Source organism: Thermobia domestica, chromosome 11 (genome assembly GCF_964235325.1).
Source record: "Thermobia domestica chromosome 11, izTheDome1.hap1.1, whole genome shotgun sequence".
Lineage (NCBI taxonomy): Eukaryota > Metazoa > Arthropoda > Insecta > Zygentoma > Lepismatidae > Thermobia > Thermobia domestica.
In genome coordinates, this window is record NC_137464.1 from 128,147,314 (window position 1) to 128,175,097 (window position 27,784).

Here is a 27,784-nt window from a genome sequence, read left to right on the forward strand (position 1 = left end):
CGAGGCTGGCAGGTCCTACCTGCATGACCCTTGTCAGCAAGCTAAGCTGTGACACCAAGTCAAAATGACAAGGAAGCAGAGCCACTTGCACCGCCGACTGATGGGTACTTTTGAGAGGACCCACGTCCCACCGTGTAAGGGGAGGAACCAATGGTTCATTGGAGATTCCCGCACCGTAGACTCCCAGCATTCCCTTTCAGGGCATCACTCCTTCCGGTCCTGCTGGGTGCGCATGCGCTGCACTCCTCCGTCCCACGGCCCCGGGTCCAGCGTCATCCAAGAAAATCCAAAAGCAAAACCAGTCCATTGCAAGGTTGTCTTCTAAAAGAGCAGTCCACATCCGAGGCTTATATTTTTAACTATGCTCGATCGCAGGTTTTAAATGCCGGGTGATCGGCCCGGCACAACCCCCAACCTGGAGGACCAGTTCCGAAGAACTGGGCGATGGGGGCGCCACCTCCCGACGCCAATAATTAGGCGGTGGTGAAATGTTATTTTTTAATGTTGATCACTTAATATTTCTTGAAATCATGCGACTTACATTCAATAAGGGTGTCAAAATACGGGTTCTCAAGGTCAAGTAGTCGGAAAATAACCTATCAGAGCAAACCTTTTTGTCATTTTACAGAACGGTGGTTATTATACAGAAAACTGTAACATGGAATTTTGTGTAACTGTATCCATTATAACACTGGAACTTATCACATGAATGAAAATTTCTCAACTTGTGTCTGAGGAAGCTATCGAAATAGTTACATTTTACTGTAGTTTTAATAAATAAGTATTGTTCTGATCAGAGAAGTTTTATTCAAGAATTCTGTAATATAGGTTATAATTAGACTTCGGACCGATATACACTAAAAAAGGCAAAATATGCATGAAAATATACGCTAAAAATCACGAAAATATGCAAATATGCACTAAAAATTGTAAATATGCACCAATGAAAAGCTCAAGTTAAATAAGGAATTTTATTATCTTTAGAGAAAAAAGTTGTATTATTTGAACTACATATACTTGGTGTTTAACTATAATGTATTCGTGCTACAATACACAACTGTGTAGTTTTCGGTGTTTTCTGGCAAAACTGCATTTATCAGTCAAAACATTACTGTACATCGAAAATGTTCCTTCCGTGTCACGGGTCGTTAAGGGATAGTACTTCAAAGAAGCAATGTTACTTGCCAATAAATCTGAAATTCGTGCGTCGTTGTTCCCAGGAACACTTTATTTACATTAGACAAGAGTTTTATGCCAGGATTTTTCGCGTCTATTGACTGTGCGTTTCGAAGAAATACTTCTCCGATTGGTCTTGGTGACGTCGGTTTTGTTATTGAATCAAACAGCTCAAATGCACTACAAAGTCCTAATCATCGCTCTTCTAATTTCGTTATGATCTTTGAAATTGACCTGAAATCAGTATTGATAAAGGCAAGGTCGCTTTTAGTGTTTTCAGCTCCACAAGCGTCCTAGGCTTTTTGAATATATTTGGTTTCTTCAATTCAAACAGCTCACAGTCAGTATGTGAAACCAAATATATCTACTTATATATAATAATTTACAGATAAAAAAGAATGCGCCAATTATCTGTCAATAAAGAATAAATATACTCAGAGAAGGAAATAAACATAAGCATATAATAAAACCTGCCTAGCGTAATTGAACAGGACACGCAAAAATTTCCCCTAAAGGTTTTAAAGTTAACGACGATAGATCTATGAAAAAAATAAAATAAATAACGTCCATACCTATAACGGACATAGTGAGATAAAGGTACATACATATATTGGACATAGTGAGATAAAGGTACATACATATAATGGACATAGTGAGACACAGATACATACATATAATGGACATAGTGAGATACAGTAAAATGTTATACATAGGTTTACCGTATTCAATTACAGTATTTATTTATGCTTCGAATTAATACACATAAAACTTACAGTGAACAGAAAAAAAAAAAAAAAAAACACATACGGTTTCAAAGGCCAAGACATAAAATAGATGCTATGTTCTTTTCAGCGCTCCTACCTTTACTTTCAGCACTCCTACCGTGTATATTATGCTCCCTGTTTCATATCTCTAGAACAACTAGATAACGAGTTATTGGTACTTGGAAATTACTATGTAAATTGCATTTCGTTCAAGAAGTCGCACGGTATCCAGGGCCTTGTATGGCGGTGGGCTTAAGGTTAAATGTGTAGGGTAACAAGTAAACGAAGACCTTTACAGGCAACGTAGTTCATATACTCAACCCCTCACAGAATGTCTAAAATTTTCTAAACGCTGCATTCCGGAACTTGAAAATTTCCGTTAAAAATTATATTTTAACATACGTTGTTCTCAACACAGCTTCCGCCTAATCAAGAGAATTTAACCATCTTTTTTACCGTTGAATTCATGGAACCGTGAAATATTTTCGTTTAATAAGGGGCCTGTATTAAAAGCCTGTATTTAAAAACCTTATGTTCTTGTTTAAAAGAAAATAAATCCACTTGAAATTACTTTTTGTATCCAATTACGTGTAAATCCTAGAATATTTTCTTCTAGCGTAACATTGTCCCGTTTCAAACGGCAATAATTTACAATGTATAATATTGATACTTTAAATGGAATAAACTGATTTGAGACATGGAGAATGAACGGGAAGAAGGTAAAGTTATCGAAAACATAACCGAAGACTTACAAGTAACACTTCCAAAGTGTAACACTCCAATTTTGATAAAATTTGGCAGGTAGATACTACACATAAAATAATCGAATACGTGTTTCTTTTATTTTCTGCGGAAAAGCGGTTTCAGAAGGCAAAAGCCCCACCCAAAATTTTGAAAGTTAACACCCGAAAGGCAAGAACAAGTGAACCGAAGTGAATGAAGTTGTACACAGATATTGCAGACGTAAAATGAGGGAATACGGGTTTCGTATTATCCTGAAGAAAGAAAAAAAAAAACGGTTAGGTGGAGCACGGGCCCTTTCAAACCTTTGAACACGAAATATCAAAAGTGCTAGTAACAGTGTGTCAGATGTGTGTAAAGGACATGAAGAATTGCAACGAAACTTTTTGTATGAACAATAGGCAAAAAACAAACGAATACGTTTTTTTTTTTATTTTCGGGGAAAAAAATTTTGGAATTTGACCCCGAAAGGCAAGAAGTGGACTGAAGTGAATGAAATGTGCACAAATATTGTAGAGGTAAGATGAGGGAATACGTGTTTCGTATTTTCCTGAAAAGAAAAAAATTCTGTTGAATGGCGGAAGGAGTGGACCGAAGCGAATGAAATTGTATGTAGATACTTGATATGTAAAGTATGGCCTTTTGTGTTTCACAAGTGTTTCCATCCCATTTCTTCAAATTTGGCACATCAACTACAAGCATAAACAGTATAGTGTATTTTATAGAATTTCAGGAGGCACCTTTAACCCTTACAATGTTTTTCCGCATAAACAAAAACAAGTGTCGATTTATTTCCAATTTGCTGTTGATGTGCCAAATTTGAAGCAAAACGGATAGGGATCCTTGAGAAACACGAAAGGCCTTATTTTACATAAGGTCTATATAATATCTACACACAAATTCATTTGCTTCGGTCCATTCCTTCTTGCGCTATTACGGTAATATTTACTTTTTTTCTTCGGATAGGGCCTAGGCCCCAACACTGTTTTTCCGCACAAATTAAAGCACGTTTCATTTATTGTATTGCAAATTGTTCCTATACGAAGTTTCGTTGCAATTCTCCATATTCTTTAGGAACTTCTGACGTATGCTTATTTGCACCTTTGATATTTCGTAATCAACGGTTTAGAAGGTCCTTGCCTCACTCAACCACTTTTATCCAGGAAAATACGAAACCCAATTATTTCATTTTACGTCTACAATATCTGTGCATAATGTCATTCAATTCGGTGCACTTCTTGCCTTTTGGGCCTCAAATTTCAGAATTTTGGGTGGGGGCTTCTGCCCCCTAAAAAAACAGTTTTTCCGCAGGAAATAAAAAAAACCGTATTCGTTTATTTTCTGCGTGTTGTTCACACACAAAGTTTCGTTGCAATTCTTTGTCCTTTACAAACATCTGACATACTGTTACTAGCGCTTTTGATATTTCCGTGATCAAAGGTTTGAAAGGGTCCATGCCCCACCTAACTTTTTTTTTTTTTTTTTTTTTTTAAATAGGAAAATACGAAACACGTATTTCCTCATTTTATGTCTACAATATGTGTGTACGATTTCGTTGACTTCGGTTCACTTGTTTTTTGCCTTTCGGGTATCAACTTTCAAAATTTTGGGTGGAGGCTTTTGCCCCCTAAAACAGTTTTTTCGCAGAAAATAAAAACACGTATTCGTTTATTTCATGTGTAGTATCTAGTGCCAAATTTTATCAAAATCGGAATGTTACACTTCGGAAGTGTTACTTGTTAGTACGAAAATTATGTTTTGAAAGACCAAGGTGCGTATCAAAGCAACACAAACTTATATTTAAATACTCTCATGAACTCCTTTAAGGAAAACTTGGGAACTTCTCAGTTGAATATGAACTCCTTATCTCAGAAAATAACTGCTGTGACACGTTTTAGATTTTGTAAAGCAAATATTTTAATTAATTTAGAGCTCACTTCCAAAGTGTTGTTCATTTCTTCCCAAAATACATTTTTCAACGGTTTCTTTGGGATAAACTCTGTTGAGTATGAAAAAAAAAAAAATCTGGGTTGTTTCATAGTTGTATAAACTCTTACCAGACTTGAAACTGCTATGAAACTATAAGAAGGCGCAAAAATGGAGTGCTACTGGAAGCTTGAGCTTTTGCTCTCGAACAAAATAGAAATGTCCTCTTTTGAAAACAAGCTTAGTTACTTTGACGATATTACTTGTTTAGCATACACTTTGCGAAATATATTTTCTTCCTGAATTGTTAAACATCTCTCAATTTCAATCCACTGTTTCAGAAGATAAGTTTTAGAAAATTTTTCGGGCCCATTTAGTTGTAGTGCGACATCTTTGTCCAATTTTTGTCCACCCAAGAAAAAAAATTGTACCATTCAAATTAACAAAGGAGGGTCATTTCAAAATTTCGGCCACTTCGATCACTTATAGTGCGACATCTTCAAATTTGAATTTTAACTAGCTCAGAATTGTGTCCACTTTTCTCTACTCAAGGAAAAATTTGTTCCATTCAAATAAACGAGGGAGGGTCATTTAGGTGAAAGTGGCCGAAATTTTGAAATGGCCCTCGCTCGTTTATTTGAGCTCTGAATGGTACAAGTTGTACTTGAATGGAACAAGTGTTTTTTTTTTTTTTGGGGGGGGGGGGGCAACACAAATCGGACAAGATTCTGAGCTAGTTAAAATTCAAGTTTGAAGGTTTGAAAATGTTGCATTACAGGTGATCGATGTGGCCAAATTTTGAAATGGCCCTCCCTCGTTTATTTGAATGGTACAAAATTTGTTCTTGGGTGGACAAAAATTGGACAAAATTCTGAGCTAATTAAAATTCGAATTTGAAGATGTCGCACTACAGGTGATCGAAGTGGCCGAAATTTTGAAATGGTCCTCCTTTGTTAATTTGAATGATACAATTATTTTTTCTTGGGTGAACAAAAATGAAAAAAAAATGGACAAAATTTTGACTAGTTAAAATTCAAGATGAAGATGTCGCACTACAACTAAATAAACTCCGATTTTTCTTTTGGTATTCTTATACTGTCACAGGAGCACACAATTTAAATCCACACACACACAAGAGTAGTAACTTTAACTTCCGAGATGGGTGACGGTGGAAATTTTGTTGCAGGTGATTTGACACTTATTTGTATCTTCTTCCTAAAAGGTGGCAGTTACGCATCATTGCCGGGAGGATGAATCACTCACCCTTTTGTTATTCTCCTTTCACATGACCTTGGAAGATATTCTAAACCAACAACAATGAACCATTTGAAGATCTTGCGTCTATGGCAGGCTTCTCACGTGGTCACCGAGGGACCCGACTGAGTTGCGTCACTACTTATGAACCAGGCAACCGCAAGCAGACAACGAGGTCTCCTGTTCTTTTCTGTTTTTCCCCCTTTTATTGCCCAAATTATGGATGGTGTTGCTAGGACACATAGAAATATATGGAACACACAAAAACTCACATATAGCCATTCCTTGTTCCAGACTTAAGTGTCCACTCGAATAAGTTGAATTAGTTATTTTTTGGAGGGAGCCCGAAAGGTTGATTGCTCCTAATAGAGAATGTGGCAATTTTCAATAATGGAGGCTTCTCGGTTTTTATTTTAGCTAGATATAATTTATTAATTATTATTTTTTTTAAGGGAATTAGGGCAGATTGTTCCGCCTTCCGGAACTTTTTTTAAAGGTATTTAGAACTGAATCCTTGGAACTGAGTGGGTTCCCTGAGTTCCAAAGGTGCTAACAGAAGGGGGATATTTTAGGTTCCCGGATGACAAGTGGCCTGAACCAGCTTGAATGAGGCTCCTGAAAATTTGTAGGACGTCTCTCTTTCTGCCAAGAGGCTTGCCTTAGAGGAGGAGTTGCATCAGAGCAATCCTGTCATTAGGACTATATATACATAGAAATATGTATATTATTTCCATAATTTTTTTTAGGTATTGCAGCTCTAAAGTCAAAATTAACTTTGTAATTAATTTCTCAATTTATATTCTTTTGTTCGACGCAGGTAATACTCTTCCACTTACCGATATTTTCGTTTATATATTTTTATTACTTAAGAGGTCAACTTCATTTCAACACCTACACTACTAGGCTATATAGGACGTGGATCTACAAACCACAGTACCTGCCACCGGAAATCAAACCCGACTCCTGCAAGGGCAGCAAAGTTCTAAGCATTTAGCTACAAAGAATCCCATCAATATATGTTTGGTTTTGTCAACAACATATTTCCTTCCTTTACTTCTTTCCATAATGATTTAATAATAATAATAATAATAATAATAAATAATTCCTGTAATAATAAATAAATAAACAAATAATTCCTGTAAAGACAATAAAGAGGAGCACGCCAATATTTTTACAAATTAATATGGAAGCCAAAAATGGTAGTAGGTTTATACCACGTATGGTTCTAAAAATAAAAAATGAAATCTTTAAGTTTTACGTCCCACGCTTACCCGGTTAGGCTAAAAGAGACGATGATGATGAGAAATGACTGAAGTGGTGGAATGAAGAAAGTGGGAGGAAACGGGAGAACCCCGAGAAAACCCACGAACACAGTGTTTGTCCACCACAAAATCCACACGGCGCGAGTTGGGATCGAACCAGGGACCCCAAGCACCGGAGGTGAACGCTCTACGACTGAGCCACCGACCCCCCCACTCCACCCCCCCTTCGTATGGTTTTAGTAGAGATTAGACGAGATGGAATATTATTCTTTGGACATAATTGATTACAGAAAACGCTTCTCCCTACCTATTACCGTTTTTATCTTATATTGATCAACGTTTAATTAACACTGTTTAACCTTAAGCAGTTGATTCATGCCACTTCCGGTTTGAATAGAGGGTTAAAAGAGGAGATAATACACGCTCATTAAATGCTAAATCGATTACAAAAACGCTTCTCGCTATTTATTACAGTTTTTACTCTATGCTGAGCAACACTGAAACACGAAATGGTTGATTTCTGCCACAACTGGTTTGAATAAAGTGTTGAGAGAGAAGATATAAATTATGTTTAGAACGTTTAGTCGATTCCAAGGAAATCACTTCTCGCTCTCCTATCGATTCTATGTAGATTAATATTGAAATCGGAAGTTGTACTGGATTTCTAGCATTTCCGGTTTTAATACGTATTAAGGATGAACATGGAAGTGACTCTTGGAGCGCTTAATCGATTGGAGAAAACCCATTCTCGCTATCTATTACGGCTTTCGCTCTATAATGACAAGGTTAAAACAGGAAATGGTTGATTTCTACCACGTCCGGTAGATCAATCGCCTCCATTAACGCTCGGACGAGATACCATAATCGCTCCACATATCTATTGCAAAAACAGAATATAAAATCTTGGCATTTGTTCAAGAGTTATAGTGGGAGTAACGGACGGACGTACTAACAGTACAATATTTTAAGTCCCGCTACGTGATAGTTTTAATAATAATAATAATAATAATAATAATAATAATAATAATAAACTTAGATCCAGAAATTATTCATTTTGCATAAGAGGTGGCTGAAAATCTAATGATTAACATAAATGACTAATACCCAAAGAATAAAACATAACAGACGACTGGGCAGAGTTGGATTTGCCGCTAGGCCCAAGTCTAGGGGCGCACTTTGAACGAAAATTTAATAAGCAAGACAAAGAAAAGTGCAAATGTTGAGTAATTATAATAATAATAATAATTGAAGTCAAATTAAACAGTCTTTACATAATAAATGATTTTGCAAATCTAATGGCTTCAATCATTGATCGTCGAAGCTAAATGGAATTTTAACGTTGTACTTGCAGTAGAAAGTAACGAAGAAACGGATGAGTATAGTGTACTTCACTTTCCTCGCATCCCTCCTGCGCATGTGTTCCTCAACACAATGTCACAATATCAATCTAGATAAATTTCAACAATCCTATTATTCTATTTATTTTAATAAAATTCTTAGCATTTGAATATTCAAACTTTTACGGCCGAAAATTCAAAATGAATTTCTTTCATTATTGCACCAACACATATTGCAAAACTCAAACTCATCATTCTCTGTAACTTCATTTAAAACAACAAAAACAGATCGTGAATTTGTAGCAATTCGTCTTTCTTCACAGTATATGCAAAATGAAAATTCATTAAAATTCATGAATTCATGAAAATTCATTATTTTCTATTGTGTTAAAAATTTCTCTCATTGGGGAGAAGTGAAAAACCCGCGACTAGTGAAGGTCAAGTTTTATATATATATATATATATATATATATATATATATAAACACATTGGCATTAAGATACACTGGTAACCTTGTGCGGTGACTGTCACTGCAGTGACCCCGTTCGAAAGCTACGATTTAAAGCAATGCTTTTCCTCGAGTGACGGATACTGGGAGTTGCTCGAGACAGTTGCGCGAGAGCGGTCGGTGACGGCAACCGTTTTAGTGACGGCAACTGCAGTTGCCTCGTACGAAGGCAACAATTCAAAGCAATGCTTCACAAGCAGTTGTGTCACCAAGTTGCGTCACTCAGTGACTGCTTGGACAGTGAAGAATTATTCGTTGATCATTCGTTTAAATATGCATTTATATACAGTAAAGACATAAACATGCACTAACCTCCGAAATATGCAAATATATCCACTATAAAACTCTGCTCTTTTACCCCAAAACACCTGAAACGGATTTCTGTTTAAAGAGCATATCAATATCACATCAGGCAAACAACATATAAATATGCAAAAATCCGAAGTCTACTTATGAGATAATCTCAGCAGATCTGACTCCTTAAGATCTTGCAGCTAAATTCAGATCGCAGGGTGCAATGAAGTTAGTGGAAATAATGTTTTCAGAGGTCTTGAAAAACCTAGATTTTAAACTTAAGAACAAATTTTGTGATGCCCCGGAGCTCCGCAAATCATGAGAGTCAACAGGAATGCCCGTTTTCTTGACGCTTATTTCCGTCTTGATTAATATCAGTAAAGCAGAACTTTTCCAAGGAAACTTCCTTGAGTTAGGAAAAGGAAACGACAGCAATGTCGATGGATTTGAAGATATAAGTGAAGAAGAGCAGGACAATCCAATGAACAAGCTCGCTATACAAAAGCACTGTACTTTTCAAATTATGTTTTATGAACTACATCACCGGCAAAAAAAAAAAAAAAAAAAAAAAAAAAAAACTCCATTACACATGATGATCGCTTACGCCATCTATGACATGCGAAAGTAGCGAGCTCATAACTTCAATAAACAGGAAATGTATCGGAAGTTATAATGACGTAATAAAGAGCAAGAATTTGATGACGAACCTTCTGCGCTTTAATTGGGAAATTCCACAAGCAACCACAAGAACTCCACTAACAGTTTCAAATAAAATTATTTTCTAAGCCCAGAAAAAGACATATGACAAAAGGAAGAGGGGAACATAACGAGGACATTCTACCCCACAATCTTCTTCCAATAAATCAGTTATTTGATGGAGATGATGCAGCAAAACCAGTAAAACATACTCGTCCAGGAACTGGAAAAGGATTTTTTACCTGACGCTTTTCATTATCAATTATTCATATATTCATATGTTTTTATGAACTGTTGTTCCCAACTGTAAATGATCAAGCTATTATCCATTGTAAACTTTGAACTTGTTCAGAGTTCTCCAAATATCGAAGTCAGAATTTAACAGTTATCTTGAACTTTTACCCCAAGAATGAGAGTCAGGCGAATGTGTAAAAGGAGGTGAATTGAGCTTGCACGCATAATAAATTTTACACTTGTACATATGCAACATAATACAAGAATGAGCCTTAAATCTTGCAATAATTTGGTACACAACATGTCTGTGATTTTTATAGTACAAATCTTCTGGTACACAACATACCTGTATTTATTACAGTACAATGAAATCCGGTTAACATTCAAAATAGAGCCTCTTGTGTTTGACTCTCTATAGCCACTTTCCTGCCAGTTCTTAGATCCCACGTCGATAATACGTCTTGTCTTTAGAAGCAAAGAAGTAAATCACTGCTGTTTCCACCTCCTGTTGGTTGGTTAAGCATTTTGATTTCAGGAAATGCGTCACGGATTGAAACGAATTGTAATCCGAAGGTGCAAGGCATGACTGTGTGCCGGGTGTGGCATTATTCGATTCATCAAATTCCTATTTTTTTTTTATTTATTTTTTTTTTTTTTTTTCATTTACCGAGCAGTGTGTACTTTGCGTTATCCTGTTGCAGTACAGCACGCTTTCCATTCACCAATGCAGGATCTTTTTGGCATAGCGGAGCACACATCTGCTCGAACCGTTCGGAATAAAGGTCGGCATAGATGGCACGACCGTTTGGAACGAACTCGAAAAGAATTATCCCTCGTAGTTCCACCACACATACGCAGCAGGATTATGCTCGAAACCGTTTTGTTTAACGACCGTTTCTACAAATTGGTTCTTGCTTAACATTGTTTATGCACATTTGGATTTCGGAAAAACGCTCAATTTTCGCTGACGGTGACAATTCATCTCAGGAAATGCACATTACGCGGATTTTGCAGCAGTTGTCAGCACTCCCCTCTGGGCCTGAGCTGAGGTCAATTCATGTGGCACAATGCTGCAGCTCCTAATGGTTTTCCCGAATTCGTGAAGGTGGACTGGGACATGCAGAGTTGGTTTGAAAATCGTCGTGTGCTAGTAAATAGATTTTCCTCAGCGGCATGTCCTATGACCTCAAAATCTGTTGCGCTGGAGTAGCCACATCTTGGATGATGATCTTCGACATTTTTGCAATCTACATGAAATTTCTGGAACCAATTATTCTGGAACGAGTTATTTTGATGTGACTCAGTGCACCTTCGCATGACAAATGTTTTAGGTTGCTCTCCAATGTTATGTCCAAGTTCGAAGTAACAGTTTACGTATCAGACATTGTTCAGCACTCATCTTCACTGGCAGAAAAAACTGACGGTAAAACGGTAAAAGATATTACTAGAGTGACGGCCTCCGAGTTAAACGGCCTGTTTGCTGCACTACCTCTTAGGCCAGTCTGCCCTTGTATTTATGGTCGATCACGGAGTATACACGCATTTGCTGTTGGGTTGTAGGAATATTGCATGACTTACGATATCTTTTTAGCTTGTGGACAGCTGCATCAAATAAGGTTAATCTGGAGGTGTTAATGCGTCGAAATATTGATTATGTTCAAGTAAACCATGCAATACTAATTATTGCTAGTAGAATGATTGTTTATGAGGAATTCATAAATATGCACATCGCTAGCACAAATGTATTCAAACGTTGAAGGCCATATTGTGAAAGGACTGAATTGCAAATTGGAAAAAGCTAACCTTCGTGTCGATCTACATGTACAGTAGGATGTTTGAAAAAGATTCCAACTAATTTACTGTGCTATCGAATGACACAAATGTTATCATTCTGTTAGTTAGATTTGTCGCAGTTTTTGTAAGTCAAGTATTGTGGATATGTTATGTAACAGGCGAAAGACGCTTCATTCCCTTCACATTATGTACAGACTCAACGTAAGAGATTTCCAGTGTTCTCATCGAGACCCATATTCTTGCAGTTGATGACATTATGTGTAAAATAGAAACACCGTGGAGGCTTAGCTGGAGAACCAGCAAAGTTTCCATGATAATTTACTGAGACTGACAATGAATGTGACTTCAAAGACGTGAAAAAGTATTTTGTATGCTTGTGGAAAACGAAGTATGATATTGACCTTTTGATTAGCTTCGGTACGGTGAGTTCAAGAAGTCAGTTCAGCTAAATAATCTTTCGTCAACCTCAGTGTATGGAACATTAAAAGAGTAATTTGAAGATGTGTAAATGTCTTGAATAGTATGTACAAGCCAAAAAATCCTGAAAGTTTAGATGGGAAAACGTTGATGGTATTTCAATTTTTTAAAACTTCTACCCAATGCAATTAAACAAATATGTAATTGCAGAACGGATGCTACAAAAAGTGAGATTGGAGTAGGTGTGTTGTACTGCAAAGTCTTTTTGCACCCGTCAATGTCTAAAATTCAGTTGTAAGTCTGCCATGAAAGAAAATATAATATAGAAAGCATGCAAACACAGTGATAAAAGCATTAAGGTACAATCAGTAACACTGGAGTATTAATCTCTTTATGCCGGGGTTACGCGGCAAGGGTGCAGACAGACCTAAGTTAATATGAAAGGTAAAAGAAGTCAAATACTTGTCGGGATTAACACCGGAAAAGCAACTTCAAGCTAAAATAGAAAAACACTATGAATAAAGCAGTGACTCGCAAAGGAAGAACAGAATGAGAAAAACTACATATCTCAGAAAAGGATAAAAATAACACTAGTTCATTTTTCTTCCAAAAATATTTTCTTCAGTTGTTAGTATACTATTTAATAACTATGTTTATTATGGAAAGTAAAATAGAAGGTATTCGATGACTTTTATTCTATTATTGTCACGGTTACCACGCAAAATAATAAGTGAAGTTAAAGACTTACCATATTTAATATCAGGAACTGTAATTGAACTTTCAGCAATATTTGTTGAAAGAATTATCTTCCTATGGTTTACGGGTGGAGCTTTGAAAACTAGTATCTGTTCATCACTGGTTATTGTTGAATGCAAGGGAAGAACCCACCACTGTTTGCCACTAGAATAAAAGTAAATAAACTTATACATAATCATGCAAGAAAATTACTTAATTCGTTTTGTGCAACTTGCAGACCTTGTATTTACTGCATTCTAAGCTACATTGCTTCTAAGAGAATAATTACACTTCGTTATTTTGACTTCACAGAAAATGGTGTGAGTTTAACAGATTATTATCATCAATTTTGAATTAGAGACGAGACCGAGACCAGTCTCGGTGTCGATACCATCCCTACTCATGAGAGTGGACATTTGTCATACATACGGCTCACAAGTGTACACGGCATAATGTGAAACCGGAAAGACAGTTGTGGAAGCATAACGAGGTTTTAAACTCCAACGTGCACTTTTCACTGTCATTGTTCGGATCTTCAGATGGTATCTGCAAGTAATCGCAAGGTACCCTACAGGCACCATTCAGCGAGATATCACAGAAGTAAAGTGTACTCGGTGCGAGCTTTCCAACGATATATAACACATGCCGATCCCCGTGTATTTCCGTTTCAAAACATAAAAGAGCCTTGCTCACATCACTACCAAAAGGGCAACCCAACTCTTGTTAGAACGGTAGTTGGTAGTTGTTGCCAGATGATCGATGTCATTAGGTAGAAGAAGAAACAAGAAAGAAAAAAGAAAAGAAAACAAATGAGAAATAAAGACACAATGTTATTACTTTTTATGATAAAATACAAGAAATCGGGAGAAAAGGAGACGTTTGGCAACTTTTTTCCTCTTTCTAACCAAGGGTCGTCTATTGTTTTCTTAGATTTATGGCCTGTTGACAAGGGACAAAGCCGTGTGGATGTTCTGTGCATTTCTAGGAATCAAGGCTCTCTTGTTCTGAAACTCTGCATACCTCTTCGGGGCCGGGAGTTGGTAGTAAAATAATTATTGTCTATGATTGCAATCTGTTTTATCATGGAACTTTCATATGCGCTACAAAACCTGCCCTGCATTCCGTGCCTCAGTGTTGGCATGATTATATAGCAAAGCACGCTCCCTATTTATTGTAAAACATCACCCGCCCCTATTTGCCCGGCTATAGGTATTTTTCTACTACATGTGTAAGAATCACATATGTTTGTTATGTATACATTTTTGCACTTTTACCATTGAATTCGTACATAGCGACCAGAAAACCTCTACCTACCCGCTTTCAGTTCCATAGCAGTGTTCTGCATTTTGTCCGCCATCTTGGATCCGTCATTTTGAACTTTACACTTTTAGTATCTGATTCATACATAGCGACGTCGAGTATTTCTATATACCCAATTTCAGATCCATAGCTTGTATTTTGTAATTTATGTTTACCATGCTGGATCCGCCATTTTGATTTGTAACCATTTGATGTCATATTCGTATTCAGCTACCTTTTAAATCTACACCCTGTTTCAAAAAGAATATACGTATTACGAAGAATTATTTTGTCCAAACTATTGATCGCTGCGCCTCGGCTCGGCTTTTGGAGAAACGAATACATAGTCTAGTTTATATTAATAGCCACTAGATGTCAGTTGTCTTCTGTTTTGCTTGGTAACCGTCATATGTTGAAAATGGCTACTCCGCAGCAGAAATCATTTTGTGTTCTCGAGTTTCCGAAGTGCAATTCCGTGATTACAGTGCAAAGACGTTTCAGGTTGAGGTACCAAACTGATCCTCTGAATGGGTGGAACATTCGCAGACGTGGTATCGAGTTTGTAGATACAGGATGTGTATGTAAAGGAAAGTCCTGGCCGCCCTCGTGTTCCTGAAGAAAATGTTGCACGAATTCAAACTGCTTTCCAATGTAGTCCTTCAAAATCAACTCGTCGTGACAGTCAGGAGTTACAAGTGCCGACAACAACAATTTGGCGTGCTTTGAGACGTCGATTGGTTATGAAGCCGTACAAGTTACTGCTGTTACAAGCTCTGCGTCCTGATGACAAACGCAAACTGTGGCATTTTATAACGAGATTCTGGATGCTATTGACAATGATAACACTTTTGCACAACACATCGTGTTCAGTGATGAAGCGACTTTCCGTGTTAGTGGTCAGGTAAACAAACAAAATGTTCCAATTTGGGGCCTTCAGAACCCACATGCAGTCATTGAACACGTATGAAATTCGCCCAAAGTCAATGTATTTTGTGCTATATCCCGATCATTTGTTTACGGCCCATTCTTCTTTAATAGAAACACGATTAACAGTCAGCAGTATTTCGCTATGTTACAAAACTGGTTGTTTCCGATGCTACACGTAGACAACTTCATTTTTCAACAAGACGGGACACCCCTCACTGGAGTCGCCAAGTGCGTGAATATCTGAATGAAACTTTACCGAACGGTTGATTTGGTCGTCAAGGAGCTGGCGACTTAGCATGTCTCAGCTGGCTTCCACGGTCACCGGATTTGAACCCTGTGACTTCTTCCTGTGGGGTTTTGTTAAAGACAACGTTTATGTAACACCACTCCCACAGAACCTGGAAGAGTTGAAGAACCGGATCCGTACTGCCATAACAGTCAGTGACGCAGGACATGCTTGCCCGAGTATGGGAGGAATCGATGTGATATTGTTCGTGTCGCTGATGGAGGACATATTGAACATGTGTAATTTGACTTTGAACTGTAATTTGAATTTGAGAGGTTTGTAAATATGTGTGTAAAATTTCATATTCGTATGTCTTAAAGTTTAATAAATATATGCATTCGAAATACATACATTCTTTTTTAAATAGGGTGTATATATATCACGTCTCAAAAGAATTACATCATAGCTTCCTATTTTGTCCACGTTTTCTGATGTTTGGGAGCGTGTCTTGTTCTTATCTTCAAATGGTTGCCATGTACCCTATAAGTGAGATATTTCACATGTAAGATGTACTCGGTGTGACCTTTCCAACGATATATAACACATGCAAATTCCCGCGTATCACTTCAAGTACTTCCCTTGTACGAGTTCAGAAAATCAATTTTCCTTTCCTCTGCATTTGTTATTACTTCTCGTAAGTGTATACTACGTATGAAAAACTTCCAAATATTTATACAACTAATTTCTTGGTTTTCGTCTTAAACTGAGAAGAAACATTCGTATTTACCCGACTATAAGACTCCTCCTCATTTTGAAATGACTTCTTGAGAATGTTCTTATTTTTTAAATTCTGAATGATCAAGATTACATTTTTTTATTTATACAAAATATCTCTTCCTTTCAAAAAATAAAATAAATACACCAAAAATAGTTATCGTTATCTATTGTAAACTTATGCCAATTATTGATTGCCTAAATTATGGTAATAAACGAACAAATACCGATACCATAAATAAAAAGAAATACGGTAATTTCCAGTACGTGAGTTTTTACTTTCACAAATTTTCTTCTTCCTGCTTCAGTTGGTGTCTGTAGTATTACTATTACTCATAATCATCATCCTCGTCGTCATCATCATCATCATTACTGGTATCATAATCATCATTTGTAAGCCTACTGCCACTTCTTACTTCCCGATACTCCTCCCATAGTGCGTCATCTTTCGACTCATCCATGGTGTTTCGACCCATGCAACATTTTTGAACCCTTTCACCATGGAATCCCTTGAGATCTTGCTCCATGAAACAAGGATCCACTATCCCAACATAGAGAGTTTCTTGCACTTTCCCTCTAGAGTGAAGGCATGGTCTCCTTGAAGATCCAAATCGTTGTAACGGTGTCGCAGATGATCCTCGAAAGGTATATTCACAATCTATTAGTTGAAGTTGTGACGTCATGCCACGAGGAATTATTACTACATCTGTATTGCCCTTTGATATCAAGTCCTGAACTTCTCAGGTGACGGGTCTCTTGAAAGAATCTAGCACAAACATTTCCCTCCTGTTACGCAAATAGCCCGGTCTTCTGTCCCAAACCACCTTCAACCAATCTAGCATCAGGTCATTAGTCATTTATCCCTTTTCTTTGCATCTAAAGATAAGAACTGCAGGCAGTTCCTCTTTTGCGATTATTTTCCTGCGAAGAATCACATATGAGGGATGGGGAGATTCGTACCATCTGCCAGATCACCCAACATTACTGTTATTCTGGTCCTTTGTCAGAGCTTTTAGTAAGAAAACTTTTAACGTCCTTCACGTCGACAATGATATTGATGTAGTATGAAAATAAACAGGCGTCTGATCAGGATTACTCATATGGAACAGCAAATACGCATGGTATTTCCTTAAGCTGATGACATGTCATTGAAATACAATTAGTTTTTCATCAAACGCAGCAAAAAGTAGCTGAGCTAGTGTTCTTCGCCGTAACATAAGCCCAACTATCTTCATCATCCTCACGCATCATCCCCTACTCGTTCTGAATTTAGTCTCAGTTAAAATTTCGTTTTATCCTCAGCGTCTTCATTAGGGTAACTTCTCGAATAATCGTTTCTCATGCACATATTGCGAAACTTGTTTCTGTAATTTAAGAAACCTAACCTGCTTAGGTCCCACTGAAAGTTCTGCGTGTAAAAGAACAAGTGTTCTTTAATTTATTATTCATCTGACACCAGCTAAGGACATTCGTTTCTGTGACACAAAATTTTCTCTCAACCACCACTTGTTTGTGGCTTTTGGTTTATTAATAAAATGATCATTAACTTAAGGTTAGTATCAAGTTGTTTGCTTGAACCAGTTGTGAACTGGTAACTCGCAGATTTATGTATCTCGACAAAGCCACGGCTATAATGTGCAGCCATAATCAATCACTACAACTTCCGTCCTTACAGCTTTCACAATGAAACCAAACTGAATACTGTGGCTACTTTTAAGAACGTTATCGTCCCAAAATTTGAATGACAGACAGAAAATGTGTAACAATGACAGAAAACGTGCCTATTAAATTTTAAAATTACAACAGCAATGACTACAACAATCGGAGTATATTTTAACGTTCTGTATAAGCTATTTTACAACATAAAAACATTGACCTCAACTACCAAAGCTTAATCTGCGAATGTACGACGACTTTTTGTTCCTTGAATGAAGAAAACAAAAACTCGTTTTATAATTGGGAAATATGGTACAGGATCTCCACATACAAGTTGCCCGGCTACGTAATACCAGAGACGAGTAAATAATTATCTGAGTATTTCTGGCTAAGGCACGATGCGCAGTTGTTACCACCTTGCAAGGTCAGTTTCTGTCTGGCGCCGGTATGTGGCGCTGGTCTGCCGCCCCATATACAGTTGTTTAGCTGAAATTCTCTGCCTATTCCTTCTGGTAAACCTGTAACATCGAGAATGGTGTTTTCTGTGAAGCAACGAATTGTGACAGTGGAAGAATATGTGTGAACGCGGTCTAATAATACACAAGAAGTCTTCACGGGCAGGAAACCACGTGTCGTGGGTTCAGTATTCTTTGAATCAACAGTGAATAGTACAGTTCATCGTGGCTCTTAGAACAATTTTACAACGAACTGACATCATAAGAAATATTATACTCCTACTTCCAACAAGATGGAGTCACATACCACAGTTCGAACTATCCCTGGAGTTAGTGCATGAACTGTTTCGAGAAAAAGCCCACAGTAAGAAAAGTTGTGGTCCCCTTGTCCCCTGGATTTGTACTACTGTAGTTTTTATCTTTGGGGATGCTTAAAGGAGAATGTGTACGCAAATAATCCACATACTCTGGTTGAACTGCAGCAAAACATTACCCACACTATCCGGAGCGTCACACTCGTGAACAGCTATAAGGGGTGTCAGCCATTATGCTGCGACGTGCGCAGAACTGTCTTAACATACCGTCACTTTCAGCATCTCTTGTAACATGCAAATAAAAGCCAGTGCCTACATTTTCCTACTCTTTCGGCCGGTATCCGGTATTACCAAGCCGGGTTACTTTAGTGTGGACCACCTTTATTATACAAAAACTCCCCGTGTAGTAATCAGTTTGACTCACAGTTATCTTTTGTGTAACTGGTCAGTCCCATAGATCAGAAATGATAAATTTTTCTCACCCGGAGAATCCTTTTTAATGATGAAAGAATTATCCAAATCATTTGCGTTGTTTGTGAGATAAATTGAAATATAAAAATTCACCAACTTACTTTCTTATATTTAATGCAACATTCGATTAAATGTATACTTTTAAAATATTAAGTATCACTTTCACTATCTTTGCACCGGTCAAATTGGTAGGAATCATTCAGGCAAATGGGGCAATGTTAGCACATGAAGCATACATATTTCATGACGAAAATGACCACCAGATTTAATGACATCAATACAGAGAAATTACCAGCTGGTAGATATCAAATCTGGTGTGATAAAGATAACTATGGTTAGGCCATAATTCAGTGTTGAGAGTTGAGAACTTAAAACTAACCGGGAAAAAATCATATTGTTGTCGTTCTGGTACAAGTATTAAGTTCAAAATATTTGTTTCAGATATAGTAGCTTCAAAGTTAGAAAACCACTGCTAAAATTGGTTTGGCAATACTACTTAATGCAAAAACACGTTTCGTTCTTTCTGAACTTATATTTTTTTCTTACTCCTACACATAATTTCACTGTTCTTGCGCTCTTCAATTTTCTGCATTAACATACAAAAACTCAGATTCACGGGGTTAGTGATTTCTATCAACACGACGATAATATAATCAGGTGAACAGAGCAATAGTTACAAACGTTGTATATTAGGATGTAAGTGATTCGAGTCTGAGTTTTGCAATCGAAAGATCCCGGTTTGAAAACCCGAATGCATCCACTATACTTAGTTTCTCCAGCGTTGTCCTCAGATCCCAGAAAAAAAAATAGATGATACTGGATCTGAAAAACGGTTTCAAATATTTTCTTTGTTTTTAGAATTTCCAGTGTCAAATGGTCTTTCAGCTGTTATCTGAAGCTTCGCTGATAAATAAATAAACCATTTTACAGTAGGATTGTTGAAATAGAATGCCCCCAGTCTTTTAAATAAAAAAAAAATGGAGAGATAAAACCTACCTAAAAAACACAATACCCCACTTAAAACTTGGATTGAAATTACAACCTTAATGTGATCATAGTTTCTTCAATAGTGTTTCTCAGTACACGCCTAGTTTCAGAATTGGCTTTAAATATGTATTACCAAAAGTGATCTGAACAGAAAAAAAAAAAAAAAGTTTCGGAATCATGCATAACGAATCTAATTTGTGATCGATCAAATTCGCTATAAAAATGTTCAACTGTAACCTCGAACAAAAAACAATGAGATTACGTTCCCTTTGTTTTTGTAGTAGATACTTGCGTATTAGTGCAAATAAAAAATAACATGTCCTTCTTCTCCATGTGTCAGTTAATTGCAAATCGAAAATGCTTCACTTAAAAAAGGATTTTTCAACAATACATTCGGATGATTACACACATGCAAACAAAAAAGAATTACATTAAAAAGGAAACAAGATCTTCTCTTATGATACATATAAATGAATACATCAGACTACTTTTTGTTACACAATAGTTTGAATCAATAATACAAATGCTTCACTTAGAAAAAAGGAAATTACTAAAGAGAGCTACCTTTATTTTCTCAACATTACACTTGGATAATCACACACACACACACAAGGAGATCGGGAACATCCGATTTCTTCTTTCATATCTGGTGGAATATGTGGCGTATAGTACGATTATCAAATATTACACAAGGCCTTTAATCATAAAATATATTAAAGAAAGCAAACTGGCAACTGAAACTGATATTTCAAAAAAAAAAAAAAAAAAATCAGTCCTTTCAAAAAAAAAAAAATAAATAAATAAAATAAAATAAAATAATAATTCAAGGTTCTTTAATCGTAAAATACAGAATATGTCCGGGAAGTATCAGGATTTGTTTGTTCCGAAGTCGGAATTCGCACGCAAATTGATCGCGTTGGCGGGACGTGGTAGGAGGGGATGGCAAGGAAGCGAGGTAACCGCCAGCAGTAGATTCCGAGAGGCTGGAGTGAGCAGAGCGTGATATTAGCAAGTGCGTGTGTCTGCCGTCGTCGAAATCTCGGGAAAGTGAAATGGAGCGACTTGTGGAACAGCGTTATGCAATCAAGTTCTGTGTCAAACTGAACAAAGCCGCTATGGAAACGTGTACTATGATCTGTGAGGCTTATCAGGACTGTGCTATGTCACGTACAAGGGTGTTAGCGTTGCACAAAATGTTCAAAAATGGCCGTTAAGCGGTTGAAGATAATGAACGCGCTGTTCGTCCCCCAACGAGCCGAAATGAAGACAATGTGGCGAAACTGCGGGAACAGTTGAACGCAGACCGTCGACTCAGTGTGCGCTTGATTCCCGATGCAGTAAATCTGCCGAAAACGATTGTGCACGAGATAATCACAGAAACGTTGAACATGAGGAAAGTGTGCGCGAAACTTGTGCCAAAAGTGTTGACTGACGATTAGAAGGTACGGCGTGTGGCTGTTGCTGCAGAAATGATTGCACGTTTGGAAGAAGATTCACATTGTTTAGACAATGTTACCACTGCTGACGAAACGTGGATCTTCGAGTATAAACTAGAAACAAAGCGATGAAGTGAAGAGTGGTACACAAAGCAGTCTCCAAAACTGAAGAAAGCTCGCATGAGCAAGTCGGCGTCAAATCCATGCTCATTGTGTATTTCGACGCGAAAGGAGTAGTGCACAGCGAGTCTGTACCTAACGGGCAGACCATCACCGGTACATTTTATGAAGCAGTGTTCCACTATTTGAAGAATCGCGTTCGCTGAGTGCGACCGCAGATGCCTACCAGTGGACTCTCCACCACGACGATGAGCCTAGTCAGACGTTGCTAGTTGTCGCCGAAGTGTTGGCCAGAAACAACATGGCAACGCTACCGCAGTCACATTACAGCCCCGACCGGCACCGTATGACTTCTTTTTGTTTTCCCGCATCAAGAGGGCCCTGAAAGGACGGTGTTTCGACATGACTGATGGTGTAAGCAGCTTCGACTAGGTGCCTCAACAGTGTTCCGGTTGCTGAGTTCCATAGCGCATACTTAAATTAGGAAAAGCACTGATAGCGGGGTATTGATGCCCAAGGGGTCTATTTTGAAGACAAATGTCAATAAATGTGTTTTATATAAGACCAGTCCCGATATTTTCCGGACACATCCTGTATATTAAACAAAGCAAACTGGCAACTTTAAAAAATAAAAAAAAAAATAAAAATAAAATTTAGTTCTTTTTTTTTTAAAAAAAAAAAGACTATTAAAAAAAATCAATTAATCCTTAAGAAATATGTTGAAGTTAAGGTAAGTAGCTACTGCTTCAGTACTAATCTTCCGAGTAGTATGTATCATCCTCTCGATCATTTTTTAATCGGGGTTCACTCAGCTCAGACTCATTATCTTCAAATGGGGCTCGCGCTCACTAGTCTCAAGGAGGCTCGTGCTAGCGAGTCCGGGATCGCTATTCTCGATGAGACTTCCGCTAGATAAATATCAATCTATCATCGCTCATTAACCTAAGTGGGGCTCACGTTGAGTCAATTCTGTGGGAAACCCTATACGACATATTGTTAAATCCAAGAGAATAAAATGTTAGTTAACTATCCATTTCACACCTAGTAATCACATTTATGAACATTAAACTGTTTTACTTGTTAGTTTCAATCCTTTCAAATTCCTCCACTATTAGAGGAAAACTCTGACTTTCAGTTGAGTAGCTGCAATATTGTTCATCGGAATAAAACTGCCCAAACACAGTACTACTCATCCAAGTATCATGGCTCATATATCACTCTCTTCTGGATGAACAGGCTTTCAAATCGTACCATGCCCATGTGTTCATAACATACGGAAAAGGAAAAATTTGGGATAAATAGGAAAATTTTATTACAAAAATTTCTTTTTGCAAATTTGGCGCCGTCTGGAGTGGTCCCGGCTACAGGTACCCGAACGTAATCTATCTTGAAAAATACTATGTCCTATATGTAATCCGTATACCTAGTTCCGATGCACTATCTGGAATAGTTACGTGGGTAAAAATACTTCTCAATCTTGTTGGCAATGCAAATGATCGAACCCAGTAACATCAGTAACTCTTATCCTTCTAATATACCACGCATTATATTCAAATTATATCACCCAATTACCATTCGCTAATAAAAATGCAAAAAATCCACATAAATAGCAGCTTAAACAACACTCATTTCACTTGTTTGCCTTAAAACTGTATCATATAATGTTTTATGAATGTAAGGAGGGGAATGGAAAGAGAAGGGAGAAATGCTGTTAGTATTAGGGAGAGAAGGGGAAAATGCTATAACGTTAATTTCTTAATATATAATCATGAACTGAGGATCTAAAGCACCGACAAACAATACTGATAAATTTTCTTTTACTTTTGCTAAACAAAGACAGAAATTTTAATCCCAAACTCGAAGAGACGTCACTATCTTACACCGTCGAACGCAAAGAGCGAAAAATGTACTACCTTATAACATACCCTCTGGACATAAGACAAACAAATATCACTTTGAAGCAAGTATATAGATTCTAGGGGATAACTGATTATAAGTGTGCCTAACACAGGTTTGTGGCAAAGAGTAATAAAAGCCGCTTTCTTTCATCTCTGGCACCTGACTTGAGATACTGGTATCTGCTTGGTATGTTTTGAGGAAAGTTACAGAAATCTTCAGTCAGGACGGCTGGCTCTTGAATCTTGAGTTAATAGGGGATTTTTTTCCTATTCTTTATTATGCAGAATGACCCACCTCTTTGTTACCCTACAAAATATGTCCCACGAAACATGGATGGGCCTTTACGGATTCGATAGGGAAATTCCACAATTTCATTCCAAATATGTATAACAGAACATGATATCATTATTATTTTAAGATATGGAAATTCCACAATTTCATTCCAAATATGTATAACAAAACATGATACCATTATTATTTTAAGATATGTAGAAGTATTATTTTAAGTTGGAATATGGCTTTAAATGTACGTACAAAATTGAATAAAGCCTAATTTTGCCCAATAAAACCTAATTTTACCCAATCAAACCCAAAGGGCAGGGTTTTTTTTAAAAAAAAAACTAGGGTTTTCACAACCCTGTTTTAAAGTAGGGATGGCCACATTTTTTCGAAAACGAAAAAAAAAAATCGAAACAGAAGAAAGACAAAGTTTGGAGATGGAGCACGAAGGGACGAAACGAAACTGAAGAGAAATTTGAAGTTGCGAAAGAGCACCATTTCCTTCCCTGCCTGGTTTGATTGAAGTTATAAACAAAAGAAAGGAAACGCATCATTACATCAGATAAGCTTTACTCCTGGACTGAAATTGAATAGTATCTTATTTCGCTGATCGTAATAGCTGTTCTAATCGTAATAGCTATTTGAGACTGCTTTTAGCTAGCTATCTCGTACTCGCCTTTGCTGATATGGTACGTGGTTTCATATTCGCTGTAACTGCATATTTTAGTAACAATAAAAGATTGTTATTTAGAGAAAGGACGCGTGTCCTACGATATCAACACTTCTGATATGTTTATTGGCCTAGTGGGAGAAGCATTAGTTCGTTATGAGGAATACCCAATCGACGTTCATTGTATCAGTTATCAACGCAGAGCTTGTTTCGAACTATACAAGAAAACTGCAAGAAGAGATATTTTCGGGAAGTATTTACAATGGGAAAGTCGAATATATGGGAACATTTCACTCGTGAAAAGGGTGGTGTTTCTTCAAAATGCAATTACTGTTGAAGTATTATCCACAATCGAAATTCAACGACTGGCTTGTGGTACCATTTAAGATCACGACACGGTGTTATACAGGAAACATCAAGACAGCAGTCACTGGAAGAGATTATTGAGGCCGAGGGTGATCCAGAGATGGAGCCACAAAAGAAACAGAGGTAAGTGATTGTACATATCTATTGGTGTCATTTGAAGCTTCTACCCCCCTCCTCGAGTGGGGTAGTTAAGATTTATTTAGGGGACACTCGTGTTTAACACTCTTAGGGTAAAAATTAAAAATAACGTGACACGAACACACTTAGTGGACTATTTATCTTTACACTCTTGTAACTTTTAGAATAATATAAAAAAGGCTGAAATTTTGTTACAAATTAAGGATGCTACAGTATCACGAACATCCACAAAGATCCAAATGTTTAGGCTTCTATAATAGTAATGAATAATAACATGGACGGGGCATGCACATCCGCAGTACATTAGTGTTACATACTATGATCATGATATGATTTATTTCAAATAAATAGGTACAAAGTTGTCATCATAGGTATTATGCCATTATTGGCAAGTTACTTGCCGCAACTGAGAAGCTTCCATGCTCCTTAGTCTTCACGTAAGGGATTGAAAATTTGACTTTTTATCCCAAAAGATTTTATTTATATAACTGCTTGGATGAGTATCATATCCAACAACATAGAAGGTTTTCAGCGGACGTAAAGATCATAATGCAGTTTACAGCAATTTGATATCTCAAACTGATCTGGAGATATGATACGCATTGGTAAAGTTTGCAACACTGGTTAAAATTATGTAATTGCAAGAATTTATTGTAATTACAAGTACCAAAATCTGTTTCTGTAATGTTATAAAAGCAAAGAGGATCACGATACATTACAAACAATCCCCAAATACGTCATTTTTAGGAGTATCGCTATCAGTATTCACGTTTTTCATATCTCCTGAACGATTCGAGATATCAAATTGCTGTAACGGCTCCGAGAAGTTTACGTCTTTTGAGAATCACCTACGTGATTAGACGTTCTGTTTATGTAAGAAATTTTTCGAAAAAAAAATCTAATTTTCAATTTCTTGTATTCATTCGAAATAAGCCATGGTCATAGTATTCGACACTAAGGTACTTCGGGTTTGCATTTCACTGTCCGTCTCACTTCTATTCATAGACAGATCCAGGGGGAAAAGATCATTCACCTCCCTGAGTTTCACAATCATCAGTGCTGCAAAAGTTTGTGAGAGAGAAAACAGAATCTTTCACTACTTTCTTTCCTCACAGTTGAGTTCGTCCTGAATCCGCCTCTGCTTTTATTAATACTATTATCAGGTTTTTGAAGTTTAGATGCTTGTCATATTGCAGCGTCCTTAATTTGCAACACTGAATAACAAATTTGTGTTGTAAGTTTTCGTTTAATATTTAGATTTGAGATATGTAATAACATGGCATAGTGGCGTTAAAAATATAACTTCATATTATGTTGGCAACACTATTAATTTGTTGGTACTGCAGAGTTTATTAGACAGAGTTCCCTTGTCGTTACTTGCATCTTAGAAAATTCCAGACATTTTTATCAATTAGTTTTAAAATTACATGGGCGTATCAAGATAAATGGTCCATCTCAAATTTTTATACTATAAAGTGGAGAAGTTCCATATAATATAAGCCTAATTAATCAATTTTTTCTTTCTTTAAATGTAAAATCTCAAATGATTGTTGCGTTCCCTTCTTTTAAAGAGACTCAAAATATTTTTCAAGTGAAAAGAAAACATATAAATAGAAGAATCGCAATCTAGTTTTTATTTTAAGCTTAACAAATTGCAAATGTGTTTCGTTTATGAAGAGAATATTGGTTTTAGTTTAGCGTCCTACTCAGTGATAGAGACGTGAACACAGCGTAACATGAGATACAAACCACTTGAGCTCCAGCCTGGAATCGAACCCGGTCTCCCGAGCCGAAGACGCATACGTTAAACATATAGTCACGAGGGATCTCGAATGGGGCTGCGTAACTAAGGGAAATGCTAATGAGCAAAATAATGGAATTAAAAAATTTAAAGGAAAGGGAAGAACCCGGGAAAGCCCACATGCACGGTGTTTATCCAGCAAAAATCTATACAATTAGCGACGACGCCAAAGAGGGTAGTTCTTTCATGCAACGCTACACCCCGACTGCCGCCTACAGACCTACTGTAATGTAGGCTAAACAATATCAGAATTATTTGATAGTCCCAAATTCATCTGTGCCTGAGTGGTTGATGGAAGATGAGACCCCAAAACACAGTTTCAACATAAATAGAAATTGAAAGCTAATTATGAATATTTATTAACGTTTATTTGTGAATGAATAAACATTTAAAACATAACTCTGAACACTTATGGTGTAAGTTAAAAGCACTTTTTTAATTTTCTACTTTATTTTCTCGGAAACAAAGGTAAGCAAATATTTTTTCCTAATTCTGTACCGAACCGTCGCTTCTCCCTCAAAACCTGTGCCCCTCATTTGTATAGAACTATCATTTTCGGTGTACAAAACATAGATCCACCACCATCCACCACCATTTCTCTGTCCCTCTCTTTGCCCCTTGAAGAAATTAAAGCTGACGTCGTCACTGGTCTTATACTTAACATTCATTATAATGCACGATTTTTTTCCTAATAGTCAACTCAAAGGTTGGTACAGAGATTGCCGTAGTTGCGAGCAGTAGTTTTGCATATTTGATAGCACGAAGTAATTATCGACTAGTACTACGGTTTTCAATATTTTAGTTAGTGGCAACATGGCCACATTGAGT

General features: G+C 37.0%; 1 protein-coding gene across 2 annotated transcripts in view; it reads right to left on the minus strand.

The window, feature by feature from the left end:
• spn-E (tudor domain containing 9 protein spindle E) overlaps positions 1–27,784 on the minus strand; it is a 383,336-nt gene that overhangs the window by 209,191 nt on the left and 146,361 nt on the right. For both annotated transcript variants that reach the window (XM_081731120.1, XM_081731119.1), the window contains exon 8: positions 13,152–13,303. In XM_081731120.1, coding sequence (XP_081587246.1) covers positions 13,152–13,303 — 152 coding nt within the window. The remainder of the gene's footprint in view (positions 1–13,151; positions 13,304–27,784) is intronic.